We start from the raw sequence: 23,847 nt of genomic DNA, 5'->3' as shown, positions 1-23,847 counted from the left end.
GATTCTTTTCATAATAATTCACATTTGGTAAAGTGCTTAGAGGTTATCTAGACTAAATGATACTTTAACTAGAATTCCCTCTATAATCAAGGATTCTTAATCTGAGATCTATGCACTTTTGTGTGTATTTGTATTTTTAATGTTGGTAAGTGTTACAGAATAAGTGGTGAAGTCAAGGTTATTCAACAAATAATCATATGACTTGACCATGTAACGATTCAGTTGGGCTCTTTCTGCAGTCAGGTCCCCATTCTTCCCAATTGATTCACTACCGTATTCTCCCTAGAGGTTGCTCTAAGCCTTCTTTCACTAGAGTAACTGAGCCCATTCACTATAAACTTCCTTTCTCCCCTTAACATCTCCTTTCACTCATATATTCTGCTTTATTATTTCTTCATCTACTTCCATGTAAGGTGTAGAGGTGGCCCCTGACAGAGTAAAGACAAGCCTTTGCTGTATCCTTGACCTCTTGCCATCCCCTTTTCCAGAAGATCTATCTTTTCTCTTCAGTTTCTTCCTATCTTCTGGTTCTGATCACGCTGCCTTCAAACATACCCAGACCTTCCCTCTCCCTGCTAGCATTTATTCCCTAGCTTTTCTTTGCAATCTGGACTCAGACACTTACTAGCTGTGTGACCCTGGCCAAGTCCTTTCACCTATGTTTGGCACCTCCTTCACATAGTTTGAGGATTAGATGAGATCCTATTTCTAAAAAGTGATGAACACAGTGGCTGGCATAGGGTAGGGGGCTAGAGAAGTGTTTATTTCCCACCTCCCCTCCATTCCTTCTAAGCTAATCTCTTTGAGAAATCAGTCTACACTAAATGCTTCCACTTCTTGTGCTTTCACTTTCTTCTGAACTCCTTGTGAGCTGGATTCTGATTTTATTATTCAACTGAAGCTGCTTTCTTCAAATTTACAGTGATCTTTCAACTGGGAATCTAACAGCCCCCTCTCATTCTGCATCCTACTGAAGCTCTCTGTGGCATCTGGTAGCCACTTGTTCCTCCTTTGGAGGTTGTGGTGATTGAGTTGTGACATGGCTCTCTTCTGGCTCTCCTTCTACCTGTAAGGTAGCACTTATTCATTCTCAATAGGTGCTTCATCCACTACATGTCCAGGTCCTCAGTGCGCCATTCTGAACCCTGTTCTCTTTTCCTTCTGTTATCTCACTTGATTTCAACAGCTTTCATTAGTTTAATTATTATGATCCCTGAGCTAGAAATGCATTACCAGTTTCTTTTGAACTGAAAATCCTTTAGAAATCTCAAATCCAACATATCCAAAACAGAACTCATTATCTTCTTTCCCTTCTTCTCAACTTTTCTATCACTTCTGAGACTGCTACCATCGAAGTCCAGTCACGCAGGCCTTTAACTGTTGTTTTCCTCAATTTTTCAATCTTACCCTATACATATATTCAATCTATTGTAAAATCTTGTTCCTGCCTTTCTAATGTCTCTTATATATTCCCCCTTCACTCTACTCACACAGCTACCCCTCTAATTCAGGTCCTCATCAACCCCTGCTTAGGCTATTTCAATAGACTTCTAATTAGTCTCCATACCTTAGATCTCTTGTTTCCAATTCATTCTCCACTCAGTTGCCAAAGCATTTTTATCTATGGTTTTGACTATGTGGGAGTCTCCCACCCAACTCATTAAACTCCAATAGACTATTATCTCTAGTATCTGATGTAAAATCCTTTAGGATTTTAAAGCTCTTCCCATCTAGCCTATTCTTACTTTTTTTAATCTTCTTGTTTTTTCCCCCTTTTCACATACTCTAGGGTCCAACTATTTGCCTTATTTGCTATTTCTTACATGTAACATTTGATCTCCCATAATGCATTGGCTTTCTCCTATACTTGAAATACTCTCCTTCCCTCTTACCTCCACTTCCTAGCTTCTTTCAAGACTCATCTCAAATTCCACATTGTTCAAGAGGCCTTTCCTGGTCCTCCTGGCTCCTTTCCAGTGATTACCTTCTATCCACTCCAGTATATATCTACATGTTAGAACATGATCTTCTTGATGGCAGAGACTGTTTTAACTTTCTTTGTATCTTCAGTGCTAAGCACAGTGTCTTAACACATAACAAATGAGTAATAATTTACTTTCTGACTGACTGGTTGCCCTTCTTTATTTGAGATATGGTCTGATCTCAGCAGAATGCATCAATATTTTCTATTATCACTTCCCTTGTCTATGCCTCTCAAGGTATTTAAAAATGTTGTTAGATGTTTTTTTAAAGCTGTCACTATCACTCTTGATGTTCACTAAATCCCCCAGATTTTTTTCAGGGGAACTATTGCCTATTTATCCTCCATTTTATATTTGTGAAATGTATATTTTCAAATCCAAGTATAAGACTTTACATTTATCCTCATTAGATTTTATCTGATCATGAATCAAGAATTTGGAATTGCAAGGGTCCTCCTTTATTTTACAGATAAGAAAATTGAGGCCCAGAGACATGAAGTGATTTGTCCAAGGTTATGCAGACTTTACAGGATCTGTCTCCAAATCCAGCTCATTTCCATTAGATCATATTGATTATATTAGATTTAGCCAATATTCTTGACTGTCAAGATCTTCCTGAATATGGAGCATCATCTAAAATGTTAGTTATCTATCCCAGTTTTGTATCATTTGCAAATCTGATATGTATGGAATCTATGCCTTTATCTAAATCAATGAAAAAAATTAGCAACAAAGGGTCGAGTACAAATCCCTAGGGTAATCAACTGGAGACTCTTCCAAATTAACAAAGAATTTTTTAAAATTAAATTTTTTATAATTATCAATCATTTTTTAAAAATATTTTTTCAATTACTGTTCTTCACTTTCTAACCTCCCCCTCAAAAGAAAACCAAAACCCTTGTAAAAATATGCATAGTCAAAAAAAAAACTTCTCACATTGGCCTTGTACAAAAATGTGGTATATTTAGTTCATCATTTCTTTGTCAGAAGGTGGGTAGTATTCATGGAATTATTAATAGTTACCCTGCATCTAACCATTTTTGAATCTTTTAAATCGTATTATTGTTTAATACATATTTCTCTCTTCTCCATAAGAATAATATAGGCATCTTTGTCAAATGCTTTGGAAAAATGTAAGTAAAGCATATTTACAGCAGTCTCTTGATCTTCCAGTTTAATAGCCCATTCAAAAAGGGAAATGATGATAGCCTGACATGTCTTGTTCTTGGAGAAATCAAAATAGACCCTTGTCAGCATCACTTCTTTTTCACTAACCATTTCTTTCCAATCCAAAGACTATTCTCCTCATCAGAGAAAACAGATGAAATTTAAGAGTGGGGTAGATATATCTTTGTCCTATCACCATGTTGCTTTCTTTGTTCTTCCCCTTTTTCACAAGAGATCTCAAACAACAATAGCCATAAGAACTCTCCTGGTTAACATTTACTTTCCTTGCCAGACTTAACTCATTGGGAATTTTAGTATTCAGGAGAGTTACTCTTAGAGGACCTGTGCCATGCTTTTATATTCATCTTCTGACATCTCTCTTCCGAAAATGGCTTTTACAATCCAATTGGGTTTTAATTCAGACAACTCCCATTTTTATTCATGGGTAGGATAGTTTCTTTTTTTCTTCAGGTTTTCATTCTTGATTCCTTACCATCTCTTCTAGGCTAAAGCAGTAGAACTTTAGTTTAGGGAATCTGTCTTATCTTTTCCTTAAACACTTTAAAACTGCTCTCCCAAAATTATAATGCAAGTCAGACTATGCCCAGCTTTCCTTTCTTGCTCAGTTACAAACTCGAAGATAGAACCATCACTTCCCACTAGATTTTCACCAGTTTCACCTGAACAATCAGGGTAGATTTTTCCCTTTGTCGATTCCTTTATTTTTTAAAGAATAAAATTGTTATTGAAACAAGCCAGAAGATTATTATCTACTCTGCCTTGACACAGAGAGAACTTTAGCAGCTATGCTGATAATGGGAGTTCTTTCTTCTGAATAATGACTCTGCCAAGCTTGTGACCTGTTTCCTGAGCTTTTCTTCCTTCTGCTTAGATAATCTTCAATGACAACTGATATCTCCCTTGATCTTTGCTCAAATTTCTCTTCCATGCTTTCCCTTCTCTGATTTGTATAGACTTACTTACATAAGTAAATCTTATTAATATTCCTCTGTAATTCCACCATTGTTCCACCTAGGAAGGACAAATAAGTTGCATAGATTGTTGGAGGCAGAATGATTTGGGTGGATTAGTCTCTTTGTCTAAGAGAACTGACATGATCAGAGTCACAGTTGAATCCTTGTTAAAAAAAAGCCCAACTTTCATTATAATTTAATTCTCTCATTAATTGCTAACCAATCATAATTTATTTTCAGCCTTAAGGTCACCCCCTTTTCAAAGGATATTTAAACATTCAATGGACTTCATGCAGGGTCTTAGTTTCCAAGAGAACCACTGATTTCAGTTTATTGATTATCTGTTAGTTTAATTAATCAATTACCCAGAAACTATGCCACTTTGGTTTTTCATTTATCTCAATACTTAAAACAATCATGGGAGATAATTGCTGTTATTCTATTCATTTGATAGTTGAGGAAACTTAAGCAAATGGAAATTAAATGACTTGCTCAGGGTCACCCAGTTAGTGTAGGAGGTTGGATTAGAATTCAGGTTTTCATGATTCCACAAGTGTATATCACAAATTGTAGTTAATCTTATATTGGCACATAAAACTATATGTTATGTTCTAATACATTAAGAAATAATTAGCAAAGTAGGCTGGAGTCCTAAGTCTCATTTAAATCAAAGATTTAATTATAGAAGAAAATTTCTAATCACTCTATCAAGGAAGGAACTTAATTCTCATAAACTAAAACAATTATTTATTAATAATTAATTAATAAATAATAAACTAAAATAAAGTCTGTGAACAAATAAATAATGACAATCTTTTTTTACTTAATCCAATTAAGGAAAGTATCTCTTTGTTCACCTTTGATGTGGTTGAAAGAAGAATCTTTAGAGCAGGGATTTTAAACCAGGGATTGATGAGATCTATGGATAGATTTCAGGGGACAGGCCAATGAATCTGGATGGGGAAGAAAATTACACCTTTATTTCATTAACCTCTAAACTGAAATTTAGAATGTCTTCCAATTATTCTTCTGTATTTCAATTATTCTTCAAATATTCTTCTGGGAGAGGTTCACAGGATCCCTCTAGAATGTACCAAGGGGACCATGACACGCAAAAAAAGTTAAAAACATCCTTTTTTTTTAAATAAAAAGGAGTTACAAAGGGAGTAATGGATATCAGAAGCTTTCTTCAAGAAGCATTACTTATGTTCTGTATAAGTAAATCCAAAGTCCTACATTTAAAACTACGTATTTTTATTTTACTTAGCTATGAAATTTTGTCATGTGTTTCACAATTCTATAGAATGAAACTAGAAACAGCTTGGGTCAGAAAGCATTCTGATAAGCAGCATAAACTCCCCTAATCTGAGTTCCCCTCAAGACAGAAATGCTTGTATAAATATTGTATAATTGTGTCTGAATAGGTTTCTTTAAGGATCTCTAGTGTTTTGTTTAGTGGATATACATGGCTATTTTTTTTTCTCTGCCTTATCTTTTCAATTTACAGGGCTTTTACTTTGTAAGATATTCTTACCAGTCTTTGAAAGGTATATCATAGAGCCTGTCATTCCAATAAATATTTTAAATTGTAAATTCCCTTTCTTGGATACAGCTACTTAACTAGCTATTTATTCCCCTAATCTGCTTTTTTCTTTTGAAGCCCTTGTCTGTTATGAGAATTAGTGAGGAAAGGCCACCTCTGCTCCAGGTCTTTAGTTTCTTGGCCAAAATTGTAATTTTTTTGTGGTACTTTCTAGACTTCTTCTGGTAGCATCTTATGTACCCACATGAATCTGAAGTGAGTGGTAGTCATCTGCCTTGATGAGTCTTGGGAGGTTTTTAGTCCCATCTTCTATACATGTGGTACCTAGGTGGTACAGTGAGTAAAGTGCTAGACCTGGACTTAGGAAGACTTGACAGCAAATTTAGCCTTTAAGATTTACTAGCTGTTTAACTTTGTTAAGTTACTTAGCCTGACTGCTTCAATTTCCTTCTCTGTAAAATGGGGATAAGAATTCCATCTACCCATGGTTGAGACAACTTCACAGGTAAAAAATATATACAGTATACTGTTCATCTGAAAAAATATTTGAGGACAGGTTTAATAAGTTTGATGACTCAATAAAAATATACCTTTCATAGAAGCAACAAAATGATAGATTAGACATTTTATCGATCCCCATGATCTCTTAAACCTGTCCAAAAAAAGATTATGTGCCAAAGATAAAGTAACTTCAGCAGTCTCCTTGGTCTAGAGACTCAAAATCCAAAAAAAGTAAAGATAAAAAACAAAAATAAACAAAAAACCAAGACCCCAAACCCAAGAACTCACACTTCTCTTAGTTCACTCAGAGCACTCTTCCTTCATCTCTCATTTTACTAGAAGCAAAGCTGCACTAGCAGAACCAAAGACAAGACCCTCTAGTCCTGCCTCCTTCTTTTCAGTGCTATGGAGACCTTGACTCAAGCCTCAGAAGTCTGCTGGATCTGCAACCTGGAAGAACCAGTGCTGCAGAGCTCTGAGAACAGGTTCTGAATTACAGGTGCAGAGCCAGAGAACTGAAGAACAGAAGGTGTAGGAGAGGTCAGGACAACATGCATGTGGGAGGTGATACAGCATTTGACCAAGTCTGGAAAAAAGAGAACAGCTCCCAGTTGTGGCCAGAGACCTTGGCTTATGAGCTGTAAATTGGCCAGTGTTGGAAGAGGTTAAGATGTTTTGAGATCCACCCCTAAAGGAAATCACAACCAGAAAGGAGTCAGGAAGTAAGTATAAGCAAAATAAGGGAGGAAAAAAAAAAGACTGAATTACTAAAGACTTCAGGAAGAAGAAAATTCAAGGTCCTTGAACATAAATGCCTCCAGAGCTAAATGAGCCCAGATAGCTATGAATAAACACTGAAAAATAAAGGAAAATGATCCAATATTTGTTAAGACAGAGGACCCTGTACAAGTTGAGAACATGGTACTACAACATGCTGTTCCTGAGTGGTTTGACAGAGAAATGAGAATTATGAGAGAAGAATTTATGTCCTGTTCAGCAAAAGTAATGAACAGAATAGAGAACTTGAACCTTCAATGGCAAATCTCACCAAAAAAAAAAAAAAAAAGACAGAATAATAGATTGGGAATGCAAATATACAGAAGGGAAGTACAACCTAGAAGAAGAGAAGTAAAAAACCAATAACAAAGAAAATATGTTCACTATGCAACCAAAACATATTTATTTTGGAGATAGGATGCATACGAACAACCTAAGGTTTAAAGGTTTCCCAGCAGAATATGGAAGAAAAACCCTTAATGACATAATGAAGGAAACAGAAGAGAACTGACTAGAATTTCTGAATATAGAAAATGAAATTCCAATGGAAAGAACTCACCAGATGGCCTCTAGAAAAAAACTGAAGGCTGCAAATTCTAAAACACATAGTGGTTAAATTTAACAGTTCAATTCAGTAACAAGTTTTGCAAGTCATCAGAAGAAAGACCTTCAGATACTTAATGTAAGACTATTCTTCAATCAGTAGTAAAAGGAGGGTATTCAATAACATGATCCAAAGAGCAGTGAAGCTCAGGAAGCAGCCCAGGGTGACATATTCTACAAATCTTAGCTTAACTATACAGGATAAAATATTCAGGTTCAATAATAAAGAAGAATTTGAAACATTTTTAGAAAGAAAACTAGAACTGAAGAGATTATTTGCTTCTCAAACACTCCAAACAACAGAAATGTAGGAGTGGGAAAAAAAAATGCAACACAAGAGGATAGCAACAGATTAACAACAGAAAGCCAAGTAAGAGATTGTTCTCTAAATGTACCCAAGGAGATATAGTGTTGATGACAGAAATCTGGTAGAAGTAATAGTAAGGAAGTAGGCAGAGGGAATTATAGATAGAAGCTGATGACACCTTCCCTCCAGGTGAATTAATACTGCTTTTAAAAACCTTATAAATGAGGAAAAATAAAAAATGGCAACAATCAATGATGGAGAGATTGTGAAATGATAGGCACACTAATACATTGTTGGTATAGTTGTGAAATGGTGTAACCATTTTAGAAAGCCTTTGGAATCATGCAAATGAAATGACTAAAACACACACACACACATACCACACATACTTGTACACACACATACAAGTACACACACTTTTTTTTTTCTGTTTTTAGATTTTTCAAGGCAATGGGGTTAAGTGGCTTGCCCAAGGCCACACGACTAGGTAATTATTAAGTGTCTGAGGTCAGATGAGCCACCTAACCACCCCCACACACTTGTTTTTGAATCAGAGACTATTATTGTAGGAAGTCATGAGTAAGAAGAAAGTTCAGATACACCAAAATCTTTATAGAAGTACTTTTTGTGAAAGCAAAGAGTTGAAAACAAAGTTGATAACCATCAACTGAGGAATTACTACACAAATTATGATACATGAGTGTAATGGAATAATACTGTACTGAAAGAAATGCCACTTGTGATGAATACAGAGAAACATGGAAAAAATCTATAAGAACAGATACAGAGTGAAGTAAGCAGAGCCAAGAAACAAAATATACACAATTACTACAATGTAATAGAACAATAACATATCAAAAAATCAAAAGTGAATACAACAAAATTATAAAACTCAAGCAGAACTCAAACACATTATTTGTCATATGAGATGACTCTCTAGGAGGGAAAGGAGGAGTGATTCTTGAGATAACTGCAGATGTAAGAAACTGACATAAAAAGCTTATTTAAAAAATAACACTCTGTTCAGGTCAGTGTAAAATTTGCATAGCACTCCTCACTCACTGGAAATGAGAACCTCATTTTGTTATTCTAGCTAGTAACTGTTCAGCAGAACCACTCTGATGCTTATGTGAGTGTGGGACTTCAACTGTGGAACACCCCTCCCCCACATCCCATCTACTTATGAGTGTTTCTTTAGCCCCTACCTGCCCAATTACTTCTGATTTCCTTTCCCATTATGATCCTAATCTTTTAAATGTCTTAGAGATTAATTTCTTATTGTCTTAGCTTCTTAGAGTTCCTTTCTTCTTCTTTGCTTCTCTCCCCTGGTATCCTCCTCCTTAATCTCAAATTTTTCCTTGAATCTTTCTCTTCCAGTTCTGGGCTTTTTCTTTTTTCAATTTGGGTCCTTCTCTTCTTAAATCTCTTCGGTTCCTCCTCCCCAAATATGGTGATCTTCACAATTCTACACTTTCTTCTCCTATTCCTTTTCTCATGTATCATTTTCTCATAGATGCTACAAATATCAAGGGGAGACAGTTTCCACTTTCAAAGAACTTACAGTCTATTGCATCATCTGGATACATATGTGGATTCCATTCCTATATGGTCCTTCATCTTCTGTAATATGAAGGCATTTCCCAAAGAGATCCTAAACTTTTCTGAGCAAGGAATGAGCTATACCTTTCTTTTCTTTTCTTTTTTTTTTTTAGATTTTTCAAGGCAATGGGGTCAAGTGGCTTGCCCAAGGCCACACGGCTAGGTAATTATTAAGTGTCTAAGGTCAGATTTGAACCCAGGTACTTTTGACTCCAAGGCCGGTGCTCTATCCACTGTGCCACCTAGCCGCCCTGAGTTATACCTTTCTTCGGTGAGCACCAAACACTCACTCAACTGTGATCCAGTGACTCTTAGCCCTGGTGATTCTTCTTGTTGTTACAAGAAGCCCTAAGGTGAACTACTGAGCCAGCATGGGGAGCATTAGTGCTCCCAGCCTCCTATGTGACAGCTGCTCTGTGCCTCATCAACATTACCACCTCTCTAGAGATGTAAATGTGATTTACAGATGCAAATGTGATTTAGAAAGTAACATGACAAGAACTGTATTGGCACAAGAAACAAACTTTTTTTCTGCTTTCCTATAGTAATCCTTTTGTATGAAGAAGTGTAGGGGTAACTAGGTATATGGTAGATAGCAGACTGGGTCTAGAGACAAGAAGTCCTGGATTTAAATCCTACCTGACACTAACTAGCTGTGTCATCCTAGGCATCTCTCTCTGCCTCAGTTGCAGAGATACTAATAATACCCATCTCACAGAGTTCTTGTTATGGTCTAATGAGATAATATATAATCCTCAAAGTGCTATGTAAATGCTAGCTGTTATTATAGTATCTTATTTTTCCCCAATTATGTGTAAAAATAATTTTCAACATTTGCTTTTTAAATTGAATTCCAAATTCTCTCCCTCCATAAAGAAGCCAAGCAATTTGATATAGGTTATACGTGCATAACACAGTTCCATAGTGGTCATGTTGTAAAAGAAAACATGGGACCAAAATAAAAACCCAAGAAAATATTAACAAAGTAAAAAAAATATGCTTTGATCTGTATCCAGACTCTATCAGTTTTATCTCTGGGGATAGATAGCACTTTTTATTATAGGCCCTTCAGAGTTGTCTTGGATCTTTGTATTGCTGAGAATTATTGTTATAATTATCAAAGGTTATAATTATTAAAGGGTAAATTAATTTAAAGCTCAGAGCAGGGTTAATTAACACTGTCACATATTCATATTGACATTGGACTAAGATAAAAACATTATAACAGAATTCTATTCACATGTGTATAGACTATTAATGAAAATTGGCTGCTTTTTCAGTGAAGTCTACAACACAGAGAGGACAAAGTTCTAGTGCTGCAGATTTGTGAAGGGACAGAATGAGGATATGAACTCTCTGTCATTATGAGGTTAAGTATCAGAGAACACAGAAAAGAATTAGAAAACAGACACATCTGTCATGTATTCCAAACTGAGCTGTAGACATCTGTAGTTACTGCCACCATTTCCTTCCAGCACAACTTGGGTAAATAAAAAAGGATGCAAAAATAGAAATGGTACACTCAACTATTAGCATTTGAGGATAAATTGAATACAGCAACCTGCAGAAATACTGACGTAGAAGAGGAAATGGTTTTCACAGGACTAATATGTCAAATGGACATTGTGCCAGCTAACTAAAGATGCTCCTATCATCCAGATCACCAATCATTCTTTTACTAGGAAAATAGAAAGAAAATATAAGAGAGAAGATTGAAAAACTAATTGAGACCAATTAGAGTCCTAGCAGAGAGGTAAAAGAGACCTTCACTGGAATGTCTTCCTTAATCACACAAATTATACAATCCATATTAGACTTATAATGAGGTCAGTTGATTGTGTGGGTAGCTAGGTTGTACAGTGGATAGGGTGCTGGGACTGAAATCAAGAAGATCCATCTTTCTGAGTTCAAATCTGAGCTCAGACACTTACTAGCTGTGTGACCCTGGGCAAATCACTTAGCTCTGTTTGCCTCAGTTTTCTGATTTGTAAAATGAACTGGAGAAGAAAATGACAAATCAGTCCAGTATCTCTGTCAAGGAAACCTCAAATTGGGGTACAAAGAGTCAGACTCAACTGAAAAATGACTAAACAACAACAAAAGATTGGTTAAGTACAGAATAGGCAAGAATTTTAACAATGAGAGTGACTAATGTAAGCAGTGATTAAATCATAATGCTGGCAGTAAAGAGAAGCATGAGATTCTTAGCCAAAAAACCAACTTTGTTTTCCGTCAGTGTCCCCTCTACTCCACACATACACTCTACGCCCCCCTCCCCAAGTTGAGAATTCATTCAATTATGCAGATGCTTAATTATAACAGTATCTGTCAAATAAAATATTTGCTAGACTGTCCTAGATTAAGCATTAGCAGTACTGAAATGACTTGTGGAAAAATCACAACTTGAAAGTGGTGATATATTAGGTTCTTATTTGAAGATACTAATGCTGGTGTTGTATCTTAAGGATAATAATTTAGTATGATAGCATGGTAGTGCATAACTTCATTTGGCATCTTACACGAAAACTAATTGGATGAGTCTGGGCACAGGACAGGAAAGGGTATATGTGTTAATTCTATACAGATTACTAGTTCATTTATTTATATAATTAATATTTTTTGGCTATTGGGGATGGAGGTGGGATGCTATGGAGATGTGGAAGAAATAGTTCCTTGGGGGTGGCTAGGTGGCACAGTGGATAGAGCACCAGCCCTGGAGTCAGGAGTACTGAGTTCAAATCTGGCTCAGACACTTAATAATTACCTAGCTGTGTGGCCTTGGGCAAGCCACTCAACCCCATTTGCCTTGCAAAATCCTAAAAAAAAAAAATGGCCCTTCCATCTTGGAGCTTATAGTCTTATAAGAGCAGAGATGAAACAGATAACTATAACATACTACATTATATAATTAGTGTTGCATGATTGGTGCAAATAATAATTGCTGTAGCAGTTGAGAGGAAGGTGAGAATACTTCTGGCTGATAAAAGTGGTATTTGACTGTCCCTTGAGAAATGGGTAGGATTTCAACAGTTAGGGATGGGGAAAACAGAATTCTAGGTAGAAGAAATGAACAAAGATGTGTTTTATAAAACATAAATAAATAAAATATAGAAATATATACATAAATTTATAGATAAGAACTTCTATAAATGTGAAATATTATTTTTTGAATTGAGAAACTTGATTAAAGAAGTGTTTTCAGAAGATTTATCTGGCTGCAGTATAGAGGATGGATTGGAAAAAGGAAAAGATTAGAAGCAGGAAGACTGGCTCAAAAAATTCCCCTTAACTAATTCAGTCACTGGAAGGGAAGGCTAACCTCTCTTTAAAGATTCTCAGGAGGCTGGTTTCAGCAAAATGGGGAATTTTTTAAAGCAGGTATTTGATGGCAGAATTGATGAGAGCTATGTTTTGAGCAGCTATGTGTCTTGGTAGCTTGAAAAGCCTTTGTATCTTTCGGTTCTAAGAGAAGCCCTATAGAACTACATATTGATTATAGGATTGAAACTGGAGTTCTCCAAAGCATATGGGGGTTGTAAGAGCCAAGAAATCTTACTATGTTCTTTCAGGGTTTAGGATAGCTGAGATACCCTCTTATGGTATTTCTTTTATCTACATGAGGATAGTGATTGACTGTGTTCTTACAATCATCCTGGCTGCTGAGGTCCTATAGAGATCTATAATAACTAGAGGACAAGGTTACATGGTTGAATGCATGCCTCCTTCCATATCAGTCATATTCCATCCTACTGATAACAGAGTGGAGAGATATTCTACAACAAGGACAGGGAACATCCAGCCTGTGGGTTGTGTAAGGCTCTTGAAATCATTTGGTCTGATGCTGCCAAGGCAACTGGTAGGCAGGACTTGAAATTCAGTAAACCTAGGATCTTTTTTAGAGGTGAATTAATTAAATGTTTGGCCAAAAATTTCTCCACTCCTGCCCTACAAAAATAACAGCCATTGCATTATAATTCAGGTAAACTTGCAGAAGGTTCCCTCAGAATATGAGTAGGAATAAACATGTATCTGTCCAAGACTCTAAATCTTTCAGGCAGTTGAGTGAAAAGGACTGTACCTTGAAAATAGGAAACACTAAAAAAATAGCTACTGAACTAGGTGGTGGATACATTTGCCAAAGATATGGTGAAGGCTTTATTCACAGATCCTAGATGACAGCTTGCTGGGTACATGTTATGGAACATTTAAGTGGTTGGACTAGATGATCTAATGCTAAGATTCTATGAAGAAAAATGTTCTATACATATTACAGTTAATCATATTTGTTGACCAAGATCATAAAGAAAGAGAGAACATTTGGAAGAAGAGGAAGGAAAGCTGTCACGATCTGTCCTAGATACAGACAATCCATATATATACAGTTGTCTATATCTTTAATCAGTTAGCAAATATTGACTACATATCAGACACTGTGTTAAATGCTGAAAGAAGACAACATGGTCCCTACTCTCAAAGAGCTCAGATTTTATTGGGAGAGAAAACATACAAACAACTATTTACATACAAGATAAAATCATGTGTAAATGGGAGGAAGAAGGCTATAGTAGTAGGGGTAGGGGAGCAAAGCAGAACCTGGGAAAGGCTTCTTGAAGGAGAGGAGGTTTGAACTATGTTTTTAAGGAAGCCTGGACGTAGAGGTGAGGATAGAAGGCATGCCAGAGAAAAGGGACACCCAGTGCAAAGGGACAAAGAGTCAAGAAATAGGGTATTGTTTTAAAATAAAGGAGAAGAAAAAGAATGAGAAGAGAAAAGAAGAAGGAGAAGAGAAAAAGAATGGAAAGAAGAGAGAATAATCTTTTGAGCAAGGCTATTTTAGTTTAATATTAACTTTTAATTTCTTGAACCATTCCTCACAAATTAGAACTATTATGCAGTGAACAAGCTATATGGTCTGGTGTTATAGTGTTTTATAAAAGGTAAAGGGTGGTTGTTAGGTATAACAAGTGTTTGCTGAAATATCAATCAAGGTGAGGAAGGAGAAATTAGTCCCAGTTGTCCAGGACAGGTTCCAAAAGCAGGTCAACATCCTAAGCATTCTAACACTTGTTTACAACACCCAAAATCAGAGAGAAGGAATATGATTTCTTTTGCCATGGAGGGAATGGAAGAATTTTTTGAAGGCAATAAACTAAAGATAAGTTACACAGGGTATCTCCATTAAGAATAAAAATAGGGGCGGCTAGGTGGCGCAGTGGATAGAGCACCGGCCCTGGAGTCAGGAGTACCTGGGTTCAAATCCGGCCTCAGACACTTAATAATTACCTAGCTGTGTGGCCTTGGGCAAGCCACTTAACCCCATTTGCCTTGCAAAAACCTTAAAAAAAAGAATAAAAGTAATATAAACTATATAGATACTTCCATTTCTTATTATGCAGAGAATATATATTTCATCTTCTTCCGATTAAAAATTCTCATTATGAATGTCATTTATTGTATGATATTGCAGTGTTAGCTCAAATACTAGTACACCTGTGAAGCAGTAGCCTTGCACTTAGATTTTATTAGTATTTGTATTTCACTTGTTCATTTTTCATGTTCTGATTTGTATTGAAGTTATTTTGCATTATGGTATCTCTCTCTCTCTCTTAAGGATTTTTGCAAGGCAAATGGGGTTAAGTGGCTTGCCCAAGGCCACACAGCTAGGTAATTATTAAGTGTCTGAGGCCGGATTTGAACCCAGGTACTCCTGACTCCAGGGCCGGTGCTCTATCCACTGCGCCACCTAGCTGCCCCTATGGTATATCTCTTACTAAATGTTCTTGAAGACAGGAAAAAAAGAATAAAAAGTATACAGAAGGAAAAACCTTGATGAATACTCCCTGAAGTAATTTAGCACAAAGATTGTGACATTTCCCAGAGCCATCATTATTTCTCAGTTGAAGAAATGGGATTTTGTAGGTTTTGTCATAGGGGGATCATTTTTCTCTACTATTTACAAGCTGAAGAAGATGTACTGTTTTATGTTCCTTCAACTAGAAGGAGACATCTGAGCAATGAAAGTAATTCATCGTGTCCTCATTGTTTCCTGGAGGCAGCCTTGAACCCCAAAAGGTTATCCCAGAATGGTATGAGTTAGGGCAGGTTTTCAGCATAGAATCTGTGACTGATTGTCTTTTGACTGAGGCCTGATGTAGCTTATTACTTTGAGATTATCCACTAGATGGTTACAGGTTTGGTCAAGGCAACTCATGAAAACATGAGTTTCCCAATCCTTATAATCAAAGTTTCCAAGTCCATTGTTTCTGATGACCAAGCAATCTTTTTTTCCTTGCAAGAACTCTGTGAGATAGAAAATATATTTAAAAATTTTGTTTGAACAGATTTACCAATTTATGGATTTTTATTAGGAAAGAAGATTTCTGGAGAGTTGTGAAGAAAGATTCAGTTGCATCACTGGATTAGAATCCAAATGTTCTAATGTGTTCAGTAAAATTGCCACTCTACCTCACTGGCTCTCTGGGCCTTCATATTTTCAATCTAAAGATTAAAATATACTAATTAGGTAATAAATAATTTCCCCCCAAAAGTACTAAAAAATAAACAAACCCCAAAACATACCGTAGTATCCACAGGCCTGATGACCTTCTGTGTGAGAATATGCTTTGGGCCAGGTTCTTCGGCTGATACAAACACACATCCTTCAGCACCCAAGGTAATAATGACTATTTTACAACCTCTTTCTATCAGCACAGAGCCAGCCTTTCCAGCTGCAGCAGGGCTATTAATTGTAAGCCCAGTTAAAATTTCAGCCTGGAAACCAATCAGAAAATAAAGACATTAACAAGTAATTTGTATCAATTTGTTGGAAGTGGCTTTATTAGAAAATTGTTTTTTTTTTCTTTTAGTTGAATAGGTTTTGAGACTCCTGAGAAAAGTGATATAGTGATGTCATGAAGCTTGGATTGTGTTGTACATTATAGGTGAGAACAAATGACATTTATATAATGCTTTAAAAGTTTTGCAGAATCCTTTCTATTTAGAATCATAATAGTAGTAACTGATTACACAGAACTTTAAAAATTTTAAAGTATTTATATACAGATACATAGGTTATCTTAAAAATCTTAGTGTGAATAAACAGTTCTGCAGATCTCCATGTAAAGCAATTTTTAGTAAAGAGAATTTGCCCACAGACATAAGGAAGGGAGGAAGAGAGGCAGGAAAGGAGCAGGGCCTTTGGAGGGAGAGGACTGGCACAGGGTTAAGGACATGATATGAGGCCAATTATGTTGCTAGAACTGAGAGGAAGAACACTGGGATCCAGGGAGCAGACACATAGGGATTGCACATGGACACAGACACAGACAGTAGAAGCCAGGTAACATATGGGGGGGTCTAGGGACAAACAGTTGTTATGGACATATGAGTAGGTGAACAGAGTGGGGCAAAAACCTCCTCTCTTGGGTACAAATCTCAAGCCAATGACTTGATTCAGCAGCTGTGGTCTCTCAAGATAACCATTCTACAACTTTCACTAAAAGGATTTTTTAAAACTTTTTTTGGGAAGAACAGGGTGCTAGTGAATAAGTGAGGAGCAGAAGCAGAAACATAGAGCACAGTGCTGTACAATAAAGTTAATGTGTTTTGGAAAAAAATTCTTAGTGCAGTTTTAAATTTTAATAATATGCCTTTGGGGGCGGCTAGGTGGCATAGTGGATAAAGCACCCGTCTTGGAGTCAGGAGTACCTGGGTTCAAATCCGGTCTCAGACACTTAATAATTACCTAGCTGTGTGGCCTTGGGCAAGACACTTAACCCCATTTGCCTTGCAAAAATCTAAAAAATAAACAACCCCCCCCCAAAATAATATGCTTTTGGGATATCCTTTATATTGTCTTATCTGAATCTTACAACTCTGTGATGTTAGTAGACACTAAAGGTATTCTTTTTTTTAAATGATGAAACTGAGAATAGAGTAATTAAGTGATCTGCCCCAGTAAGTATCAGCATCTTAAGTATAAGTATCTTAGCCAGTAAGTATCAGATGGTATCTGTACCTAGATATTCCTATGTTATATGGGGGGGATTTCTTTTAGAGAAAGAAGTTGGATTAGCTTATCTCTAGTACCTTGCAACTGTAAAATCACATGGTTCTATGAAGCCTAGAAGCTTGTAGTTTACCAAATGAATATATTTATATTTCAGTAATCATTATGGAAATGAGGAAATTCCCATGTAGAATATGAAGAAGTTATATGGCTTCTTGATGCTATATTAGGTCAGGGCATACTATCCGTGAGGCACATAGTCTTCCTTAGGCTGGGTATGGCAGTCAAACATTTATTCTAAACCTACAATTGTTTAATCAAGATTTTAAAATATTCCCAGCAAATAGGGAAAAAATTCAATTTTAGATTAAGTCCCAGGAGGTCTCAGTCCTGATATTGGATGGGTACCTAATGCTTCTGGAAAAAATCCTATTTATAAAGCTATAGTAGTATAAAAGATGAAAGACCCTCCTGTGAAATTTTCTTTAAAATCAACCAACAAATCAATCAAACAATCAACAAGTATTTATTAAGCGCATACTATGGTTTTCTTCCAGAGGCATTAGGTTTGTCCCTTTCTCCTATCTCCAGATCAAGGTGTGAACAGCCTCATTGCTTCATTAGTGTGGTCTTTGCTTAGGCAGCAGCAGCAGTTCATATCATAATAATGTGAATTCATATATTCAAACTGGTCTTTGAATTTGACCTTTAAAGACATATCAAGAAGTAGAGCAGTGATGAGAAGTTTATCTATGGTCACTATGTACGACTCGGAGCTAGGCATAGACACAGAAATACCTAAGTGGAGGTGGACCTGGAGAGAAATCTGAATAAGTATGAAATCTTTACAGAGGCTGATGACATTTGAAGAGATGAAACTTCAATAAGATAAAGAGGAAAAGGATTTTGGTGGGCTGAAAAGAAGATAAAGATATTTCCTCCACTGTAGTTGTGACAGAATCTGATAAAATACTCAGCTTGTATAGGCCCCCAAAATTAGAAGAACTGGCATGTGAGGAAACTTTACAAATATTGAGGAGCAACCTTGTTTTCAAAGGTCAAAAGTTATATGAACTATAAAGGTTGAGAGGGAAAGGAGGAACCAAAAAGAAAAGCAGGCAGTTCAATTGTGCTGGGAAGGGAGGGAGAGGGGAAAAGATAGTTTAAAACAAGCAGAGACATGGAGTCTGCTTCTGAGAGGTAGAAAGAGGTGATGTGATCTTGAGAGAGTCTGGGGGTTGAAGATGTCCATCACTGAGGCTCTGGTTCCAACATAGAATCAAGGTGAAGAACATGATCTTCCCTGACAGGTAGAAGTGGCCTTATGACAGAGCTAGTGAATCTTTTAAGCAAGTTCAATGAGCAAGCAATGAATGGTTGCTTCCTTCCAAGGTTCTTATCACATCCACATCACTAACCAATTCTTGTTGCTCAGAATAAAGGCCATTCCTATATAATTTTTTGATTCCTTTTCTTGGGAGATGAAATTATAGCAAGGGAAATAAAGAATTATAAATCAACAAGTATTTATTAAACCTCCCAAGTTCCTGTACAAGTTTCTTTGCGAGGTTCTGGGGATAAAAAAGACATAACTAAAAGCTTAGTAACATCAACATTAACAAGCATTTATCAGGTGCCTACTCCATCCCAGGCTCTGTGCTGGGGACTGAGGATACAAAAATAAAAATTAAGTATTCCTGCTCAAGAGGTTGCATCCTATTGGAAGAGAAATACAAGCAGAGAAAAGCAACTTCCAAATAATGAATACAAGGGAACTACACAATAATTTTGGAGAGAGGCAACTAGCATCTGGGGAGAACACAACAGGTCTTCTACAGATGACATCTGAGCAGTTGAGTTTTGGCAGATGAGAAAAGAGAATGTTTTGTAGAGCCATGCAAAGTTATGAAGACAGAAGATGAAATGTGATGTTTGGCAAGCATCAAGTACACTAGGCTGACTGAAAGAAAGCAGGCATGAAGGAGAGTGATGTTCAATAAATCCAGAAAGGTAAGCAGCTAGGAGCCAGATTGTGAAGGGTTTGAAAAGGCAAATACAGGAGTTAGCATTTTATTCTGGAGGCAAAAGGAGGCTAATGGAGCTTTTTTGAGCAAGAATTAACCCAGTCAGATTTGTGCTTTAGAAATGTCAGTCTGGCAGATGTGGAGACTGGTTAGAGGTGAGATACCTTGGAGGCAGAGACCAATGAAGAGGGAATGTTCAGGCAATAGGTGATGAGGGACAAGGCTGACTATGATATGGGTTAGGGAGAGAGGGAAAAGGATTTAAGCAATTTTGTGAAGGTAGAATTGGCAGGATCTAGTGACTGGATATAAGGGGTAAGGTGGAAAGAGGAGGCAAGGAGAAGTCTCGGGGTTGTGAATTAAAGCCACAGAAAGGATAAGACTGTACTAAGATATAGGGAAATTAGGAAGAGAGGGAGATTTTGTGGGAAGAACAGTGAGCTCTGTTGTGGACATGTTAAGTTTGAGATGCCTAAGGAACCATCTAGCTGAAAATACAGGGTTGAGTCCAGGAAAGAGAGCAGATCAAAGCATCATCAACAAAAATAATGGTTAAATTCATAAATTAATGAGTTCACTGAGAAATAACCTTAAGAGAGAAGAGGTTCTAGCATGCAGCTATGGACTATGCCTATGCAGATGGGGTGGGACGTGGATTTCATGAAAATCTGAAGAGGGGGCTGTCTAGGAGGAGGTGAAGGTCAAGAGTACAAAATGCTGCAAAGAGAAGACTGAGACATGGATGGGGCTTGGGAAGTAAGGGAGGTGTGGAAATGATGGCAATGACTTTAGACAGCTTTTTGTAGAGTTTGGTTGTGAAAGGAGCAAAGAAATAGAATGATTGATTACCTGAGACAATGGTAGGATCAAATGAAGATTTTATATATATATGTATATATTTATATATATATATATATATATATTCACACATGTATATATACACATACATATGGATGGTCCCATATATATATATACACATATACATATACATACATATATATACATATATATATATATGTTTTGTGTGTTTGTGTTTGTGTGTGTGTGTATGTATTTTGAGAATGAGGTCTAGAACTGTTTTTAAACATTAAGGGAGGAGTCAATGGATAGGGAAAGATTGAAAATTATTGAGAGGGAGGGTGATCAAAGGAAAGATCATAGAGAATGAGGGAGGAGATGGGAACAACGGAACAAGTAGGGAGATGGTATTAGAAAGAAAAGGGATATTTTGTCCTTCAAGGTGGGAGCTTAAAACAAGAGAGCTGTGTTGAGGTAATTTGGAGTATAGAACTGGGGAAACAGAGTGTGCTACAAAAAGAGGTTAGGATGTAGGGGAAGGCTGCGAGACAAGTACTAAGCTCCTTGAGAAAGTAGGGAGAATAACCTGGGGGTCAGGAAGAACAGCCACTAGGACCTGGACACAACCTGGTGTTGTGTACTCTTGTATTGGAGTTCAACCTCAGGAAGATTTTTGTTTGAAAGGTAACCGAATTTTAGTTTTATTTTTAAAATTCCCAGTATGTGGCAGATCTAAATAGATTTAAGAATATTTTGAATAAGGATTGATATAGTACTCTTATATTCTTACAACAGCTGTGGGAAGTAGGTGTTATTATCATCCCCATTTACAGCTGGGACATTCACTTCCAACCTTGCCCCCAAAATGAACAAAGCAATCATATAACTGAGTGACCGCATGACTTTGCTCTGTCCCTGTACTTTATCCCCGAAGAAAAAGTTTTTTTCTAGTTGTCATGGAAAGATCAGGTCCTTTGACTGTATTACCTCACTTTCGTTGCAGCAGAATACATCTGAAACAGTATAGAACTGTGTGTCCAGGTCAGCTGTGGCAGGAGCAGGATTGAACAGGGTCTTCACTGCAAGAGAATGAAAAATGTGTGTAGTGACTGGGATTTAGATACTATGCATTTTCAAATTTCAGAGTGTCAAGGCATACTATATGTTCATAGAATAATATAATCTAATGTGATGTGAGGAGGAAAGTGAAGGAAAGCTTCATGGAGCAGGTATCACTAAAAATGATCCCTGAGTGAAATTAGGGGAGGGAGTACAATTCATGTCTGGATAACGGCTTAAGTATAGCTAAGAAAGTGGAAGATTGGGTAGAAAGCTCAATGGCCAGCTCATTGTTCAATCTGGTGGAAAAGTATATAAAGGAGAGTGATACAAAATAAGGTTGGATGAAACTGGTCATGCTATGAAAGATGATGATTTATTAGGGGGTCCCAGAACTGATCAAATGACTGTGGCTCAAAGAATAGTTACTTGATGTTAGTCTACAAGAGACAGAGGTCTCTTGTAAGGTACTCCAGGGATGGATCTCTCCATGATCTTGTGCTTTTTAACTTCTTTTCGCCAAAGACTTGGATGAAGGCATAGATGAGATGCTTATTAATTTGGTGGCAATACAAAGCTAGGACTAGCTAACACAATGAGTGGCAAAATCAGAATACAATGTAAATCTCAATAGATTGGAACTATGGACCAAAGTGAATAAGATGTGATGAATACAAGGTCCTAAACTTGAGTTCCAGATCTCAATTTCACAAATACAAGAGGAAGGATATGTTTTTAAACATCAGTTCATCTGGAAAAGATTTGGGGGTCTAAGGGGATTGCCAGCTTGATAAGTTTGACTGTGATACAGCAGCCAAACAATGCTAATATGATCTTAGGCTGTACCAAGAGGCATACTATCTAGAATGAGAACGGTATCAGTTTCCTTTAATGTATTGTCTTCCCTCATTAGAATGAAAGTTTCCTGAGGGCAGGGACTGTCTTGTTTGCTTATATTTGTATTCTCAGCACAAAGCAAGCACTCAAAGATATCTATCTATTGAAGTTTAAAAAAGTACTAATTGAGAACTTATGGTAAACAAAAATGCCTTATATGAAGTTCCCAAACCTAAAAATATTCCTAAATACACAAAGATAAACTGCTTGAAAAATAAAAACTACTTAAAAAAATTCTGAAATTTGGAAATAACCTTCTGTTGCAGAAAAGGTTTGGAAGTTTTACAGAACTGAATAAGAATGACTCTCTAGCTTCTGAAGGTGTTTATCAAATGGTGACTATGCCGTTACCATACACGTTTATGTGACAAAATTCATTTCCAGATTCTCTGAGCTAAAATAACATCACCAGAAACTGTTTATGTTAGGCTGCTTCAGTGGTGATTCAAGTCAGTTCTGGCATTAGGCCTGGGAACTGGGCTGAGGGTTTGTATTGTGGGACAGCTGACATGCTAGCTTTTGGAGCTCTGTGACTGGTATTGAGCCAGATGGCTCAGTTTTCACCATATTTGTAAAGTTCCCTAACATTTGCTAAAACTAAACGACAAATGTAAAGCCAAGTAGATATAAGAAGACACAGTAGTTTGCTGTGAAAAATTGTTAAAGAGATCAAATCAAAATAAAGTTGCCTCTTAAAAAAAGCTAATTTTAAGTTAGCATGAGAGACACAGAGATGTTTTCATAGAAAGAATGACAAATGTGTAAAATTACCTCCACTCTTGCGGGCCATTGTCAAGGCTTCCAGAGAAGTAGCTGGAGATATTTCTAGCTGGCAGATAATTACTTTGGCTCTGCTAATGATATCAGCTGCCTTCCTCAGGTCATCAGAATTCAACAGCAAGTTTGCTCCGGCCACGATGACGATAATATTCTGTCCTAGAAAGACATTTCTGGGTGATTATTTAAGTCACAAAAACAAGCATCACAAAATCTCTGCGTTGGAAGGGACTTCAGAGGACATCTACTGAAAACTATCCCTGAATAAGAATTCATTCTACAACACACATCCAGCTTTTATTTCGAGGCCTCCCAAATGGGAGGAAAGCATACCACTTCCCAAAGAAGTCCATTTCATAAGTTTCAATTATTGTAAAGTTTTTCTTCACATCAAATTTAAAGTTGACTTTTTTCCTCAACCTCTATCCATCGATCCTAGTTCTGACCTTCGATGAGGGTAACCAAGGCCAAACAGATCAAATCGAATCTGTCTCTCATATGGCAGTAAGCTCTTTAAATACTCCAAGTCATTTGTTATATTTCCCTTAAGTCTTAAGGCTAAGCTGTTACTGCAACCAAGCTTTGTTTGACATCAACTCAATTCCTATCACATCCTTGCCTCTCTTCTAGCTTATTAGTATTGTCTCTTAAATGAGGTAATATTACTTCCCTTGTGGTTTGACCAGGGCAGAGGGCAGAAGGCAGTGGGATTACTACCTTCCTATTTCTAGAAGCTGTGTCTTTTCATGTAGCCCAAAACTACATTATCTTTCCTAGATGCCAACTTTCACGATTGATTTATGTTAAACTTCGTAAAGCCCCCAGACCCTT

At 36.8% G+C, this 23,847-nt stretch overlaps 1 protein-coding gene across 1 annotated transcript in view; it reads right to left on the bottom strand.

Annotated features, from left to right (window-relative positions):
* RBKS (ribokinase) overlaps positions 1-23,847 on the bottom strand; it is a 132,204-nt gene that overhangs the window by 34,651 nt on the left and 73,706 nt on the right. Inside the window, exons 5-7 of the mRNA XM_074209809.1 lie at positions 23,011-23,175; positions 21,271-21,362; positions 16,033-16,224 (exon numbers count right to left, since the gene is read on the bottom strand). Coding sequence (XP_074065910.1) covers positions 16,033-16,224; positions 21,271-21,362; positions 23,011-23,175 — 449 coding nt within the window. The remainder of the gene's footprint in view (positions 1-16,032; positions 16,225-21,270; positions 21,363-23,010; positions 23,176-23,847) is intronic.

This window comes from Macrotis lagotis, chromosome 1 (genome assembly GCF_037893015.1).
Source record: "Macrotis lagotis isolate mMagLag1 chromosome 1, bilby.v1.9.chrom.fasta, whole genome shotgun sequence".
NCBI lineage: Eukaryota > Metazoa > Chordata > Mammalia > Peramelemorphia > Peramelidae > Macrotis > Macrotis lagotis.
This window is presented reverse-complemented; position numbering and strand designations above follow the sequence as displayed.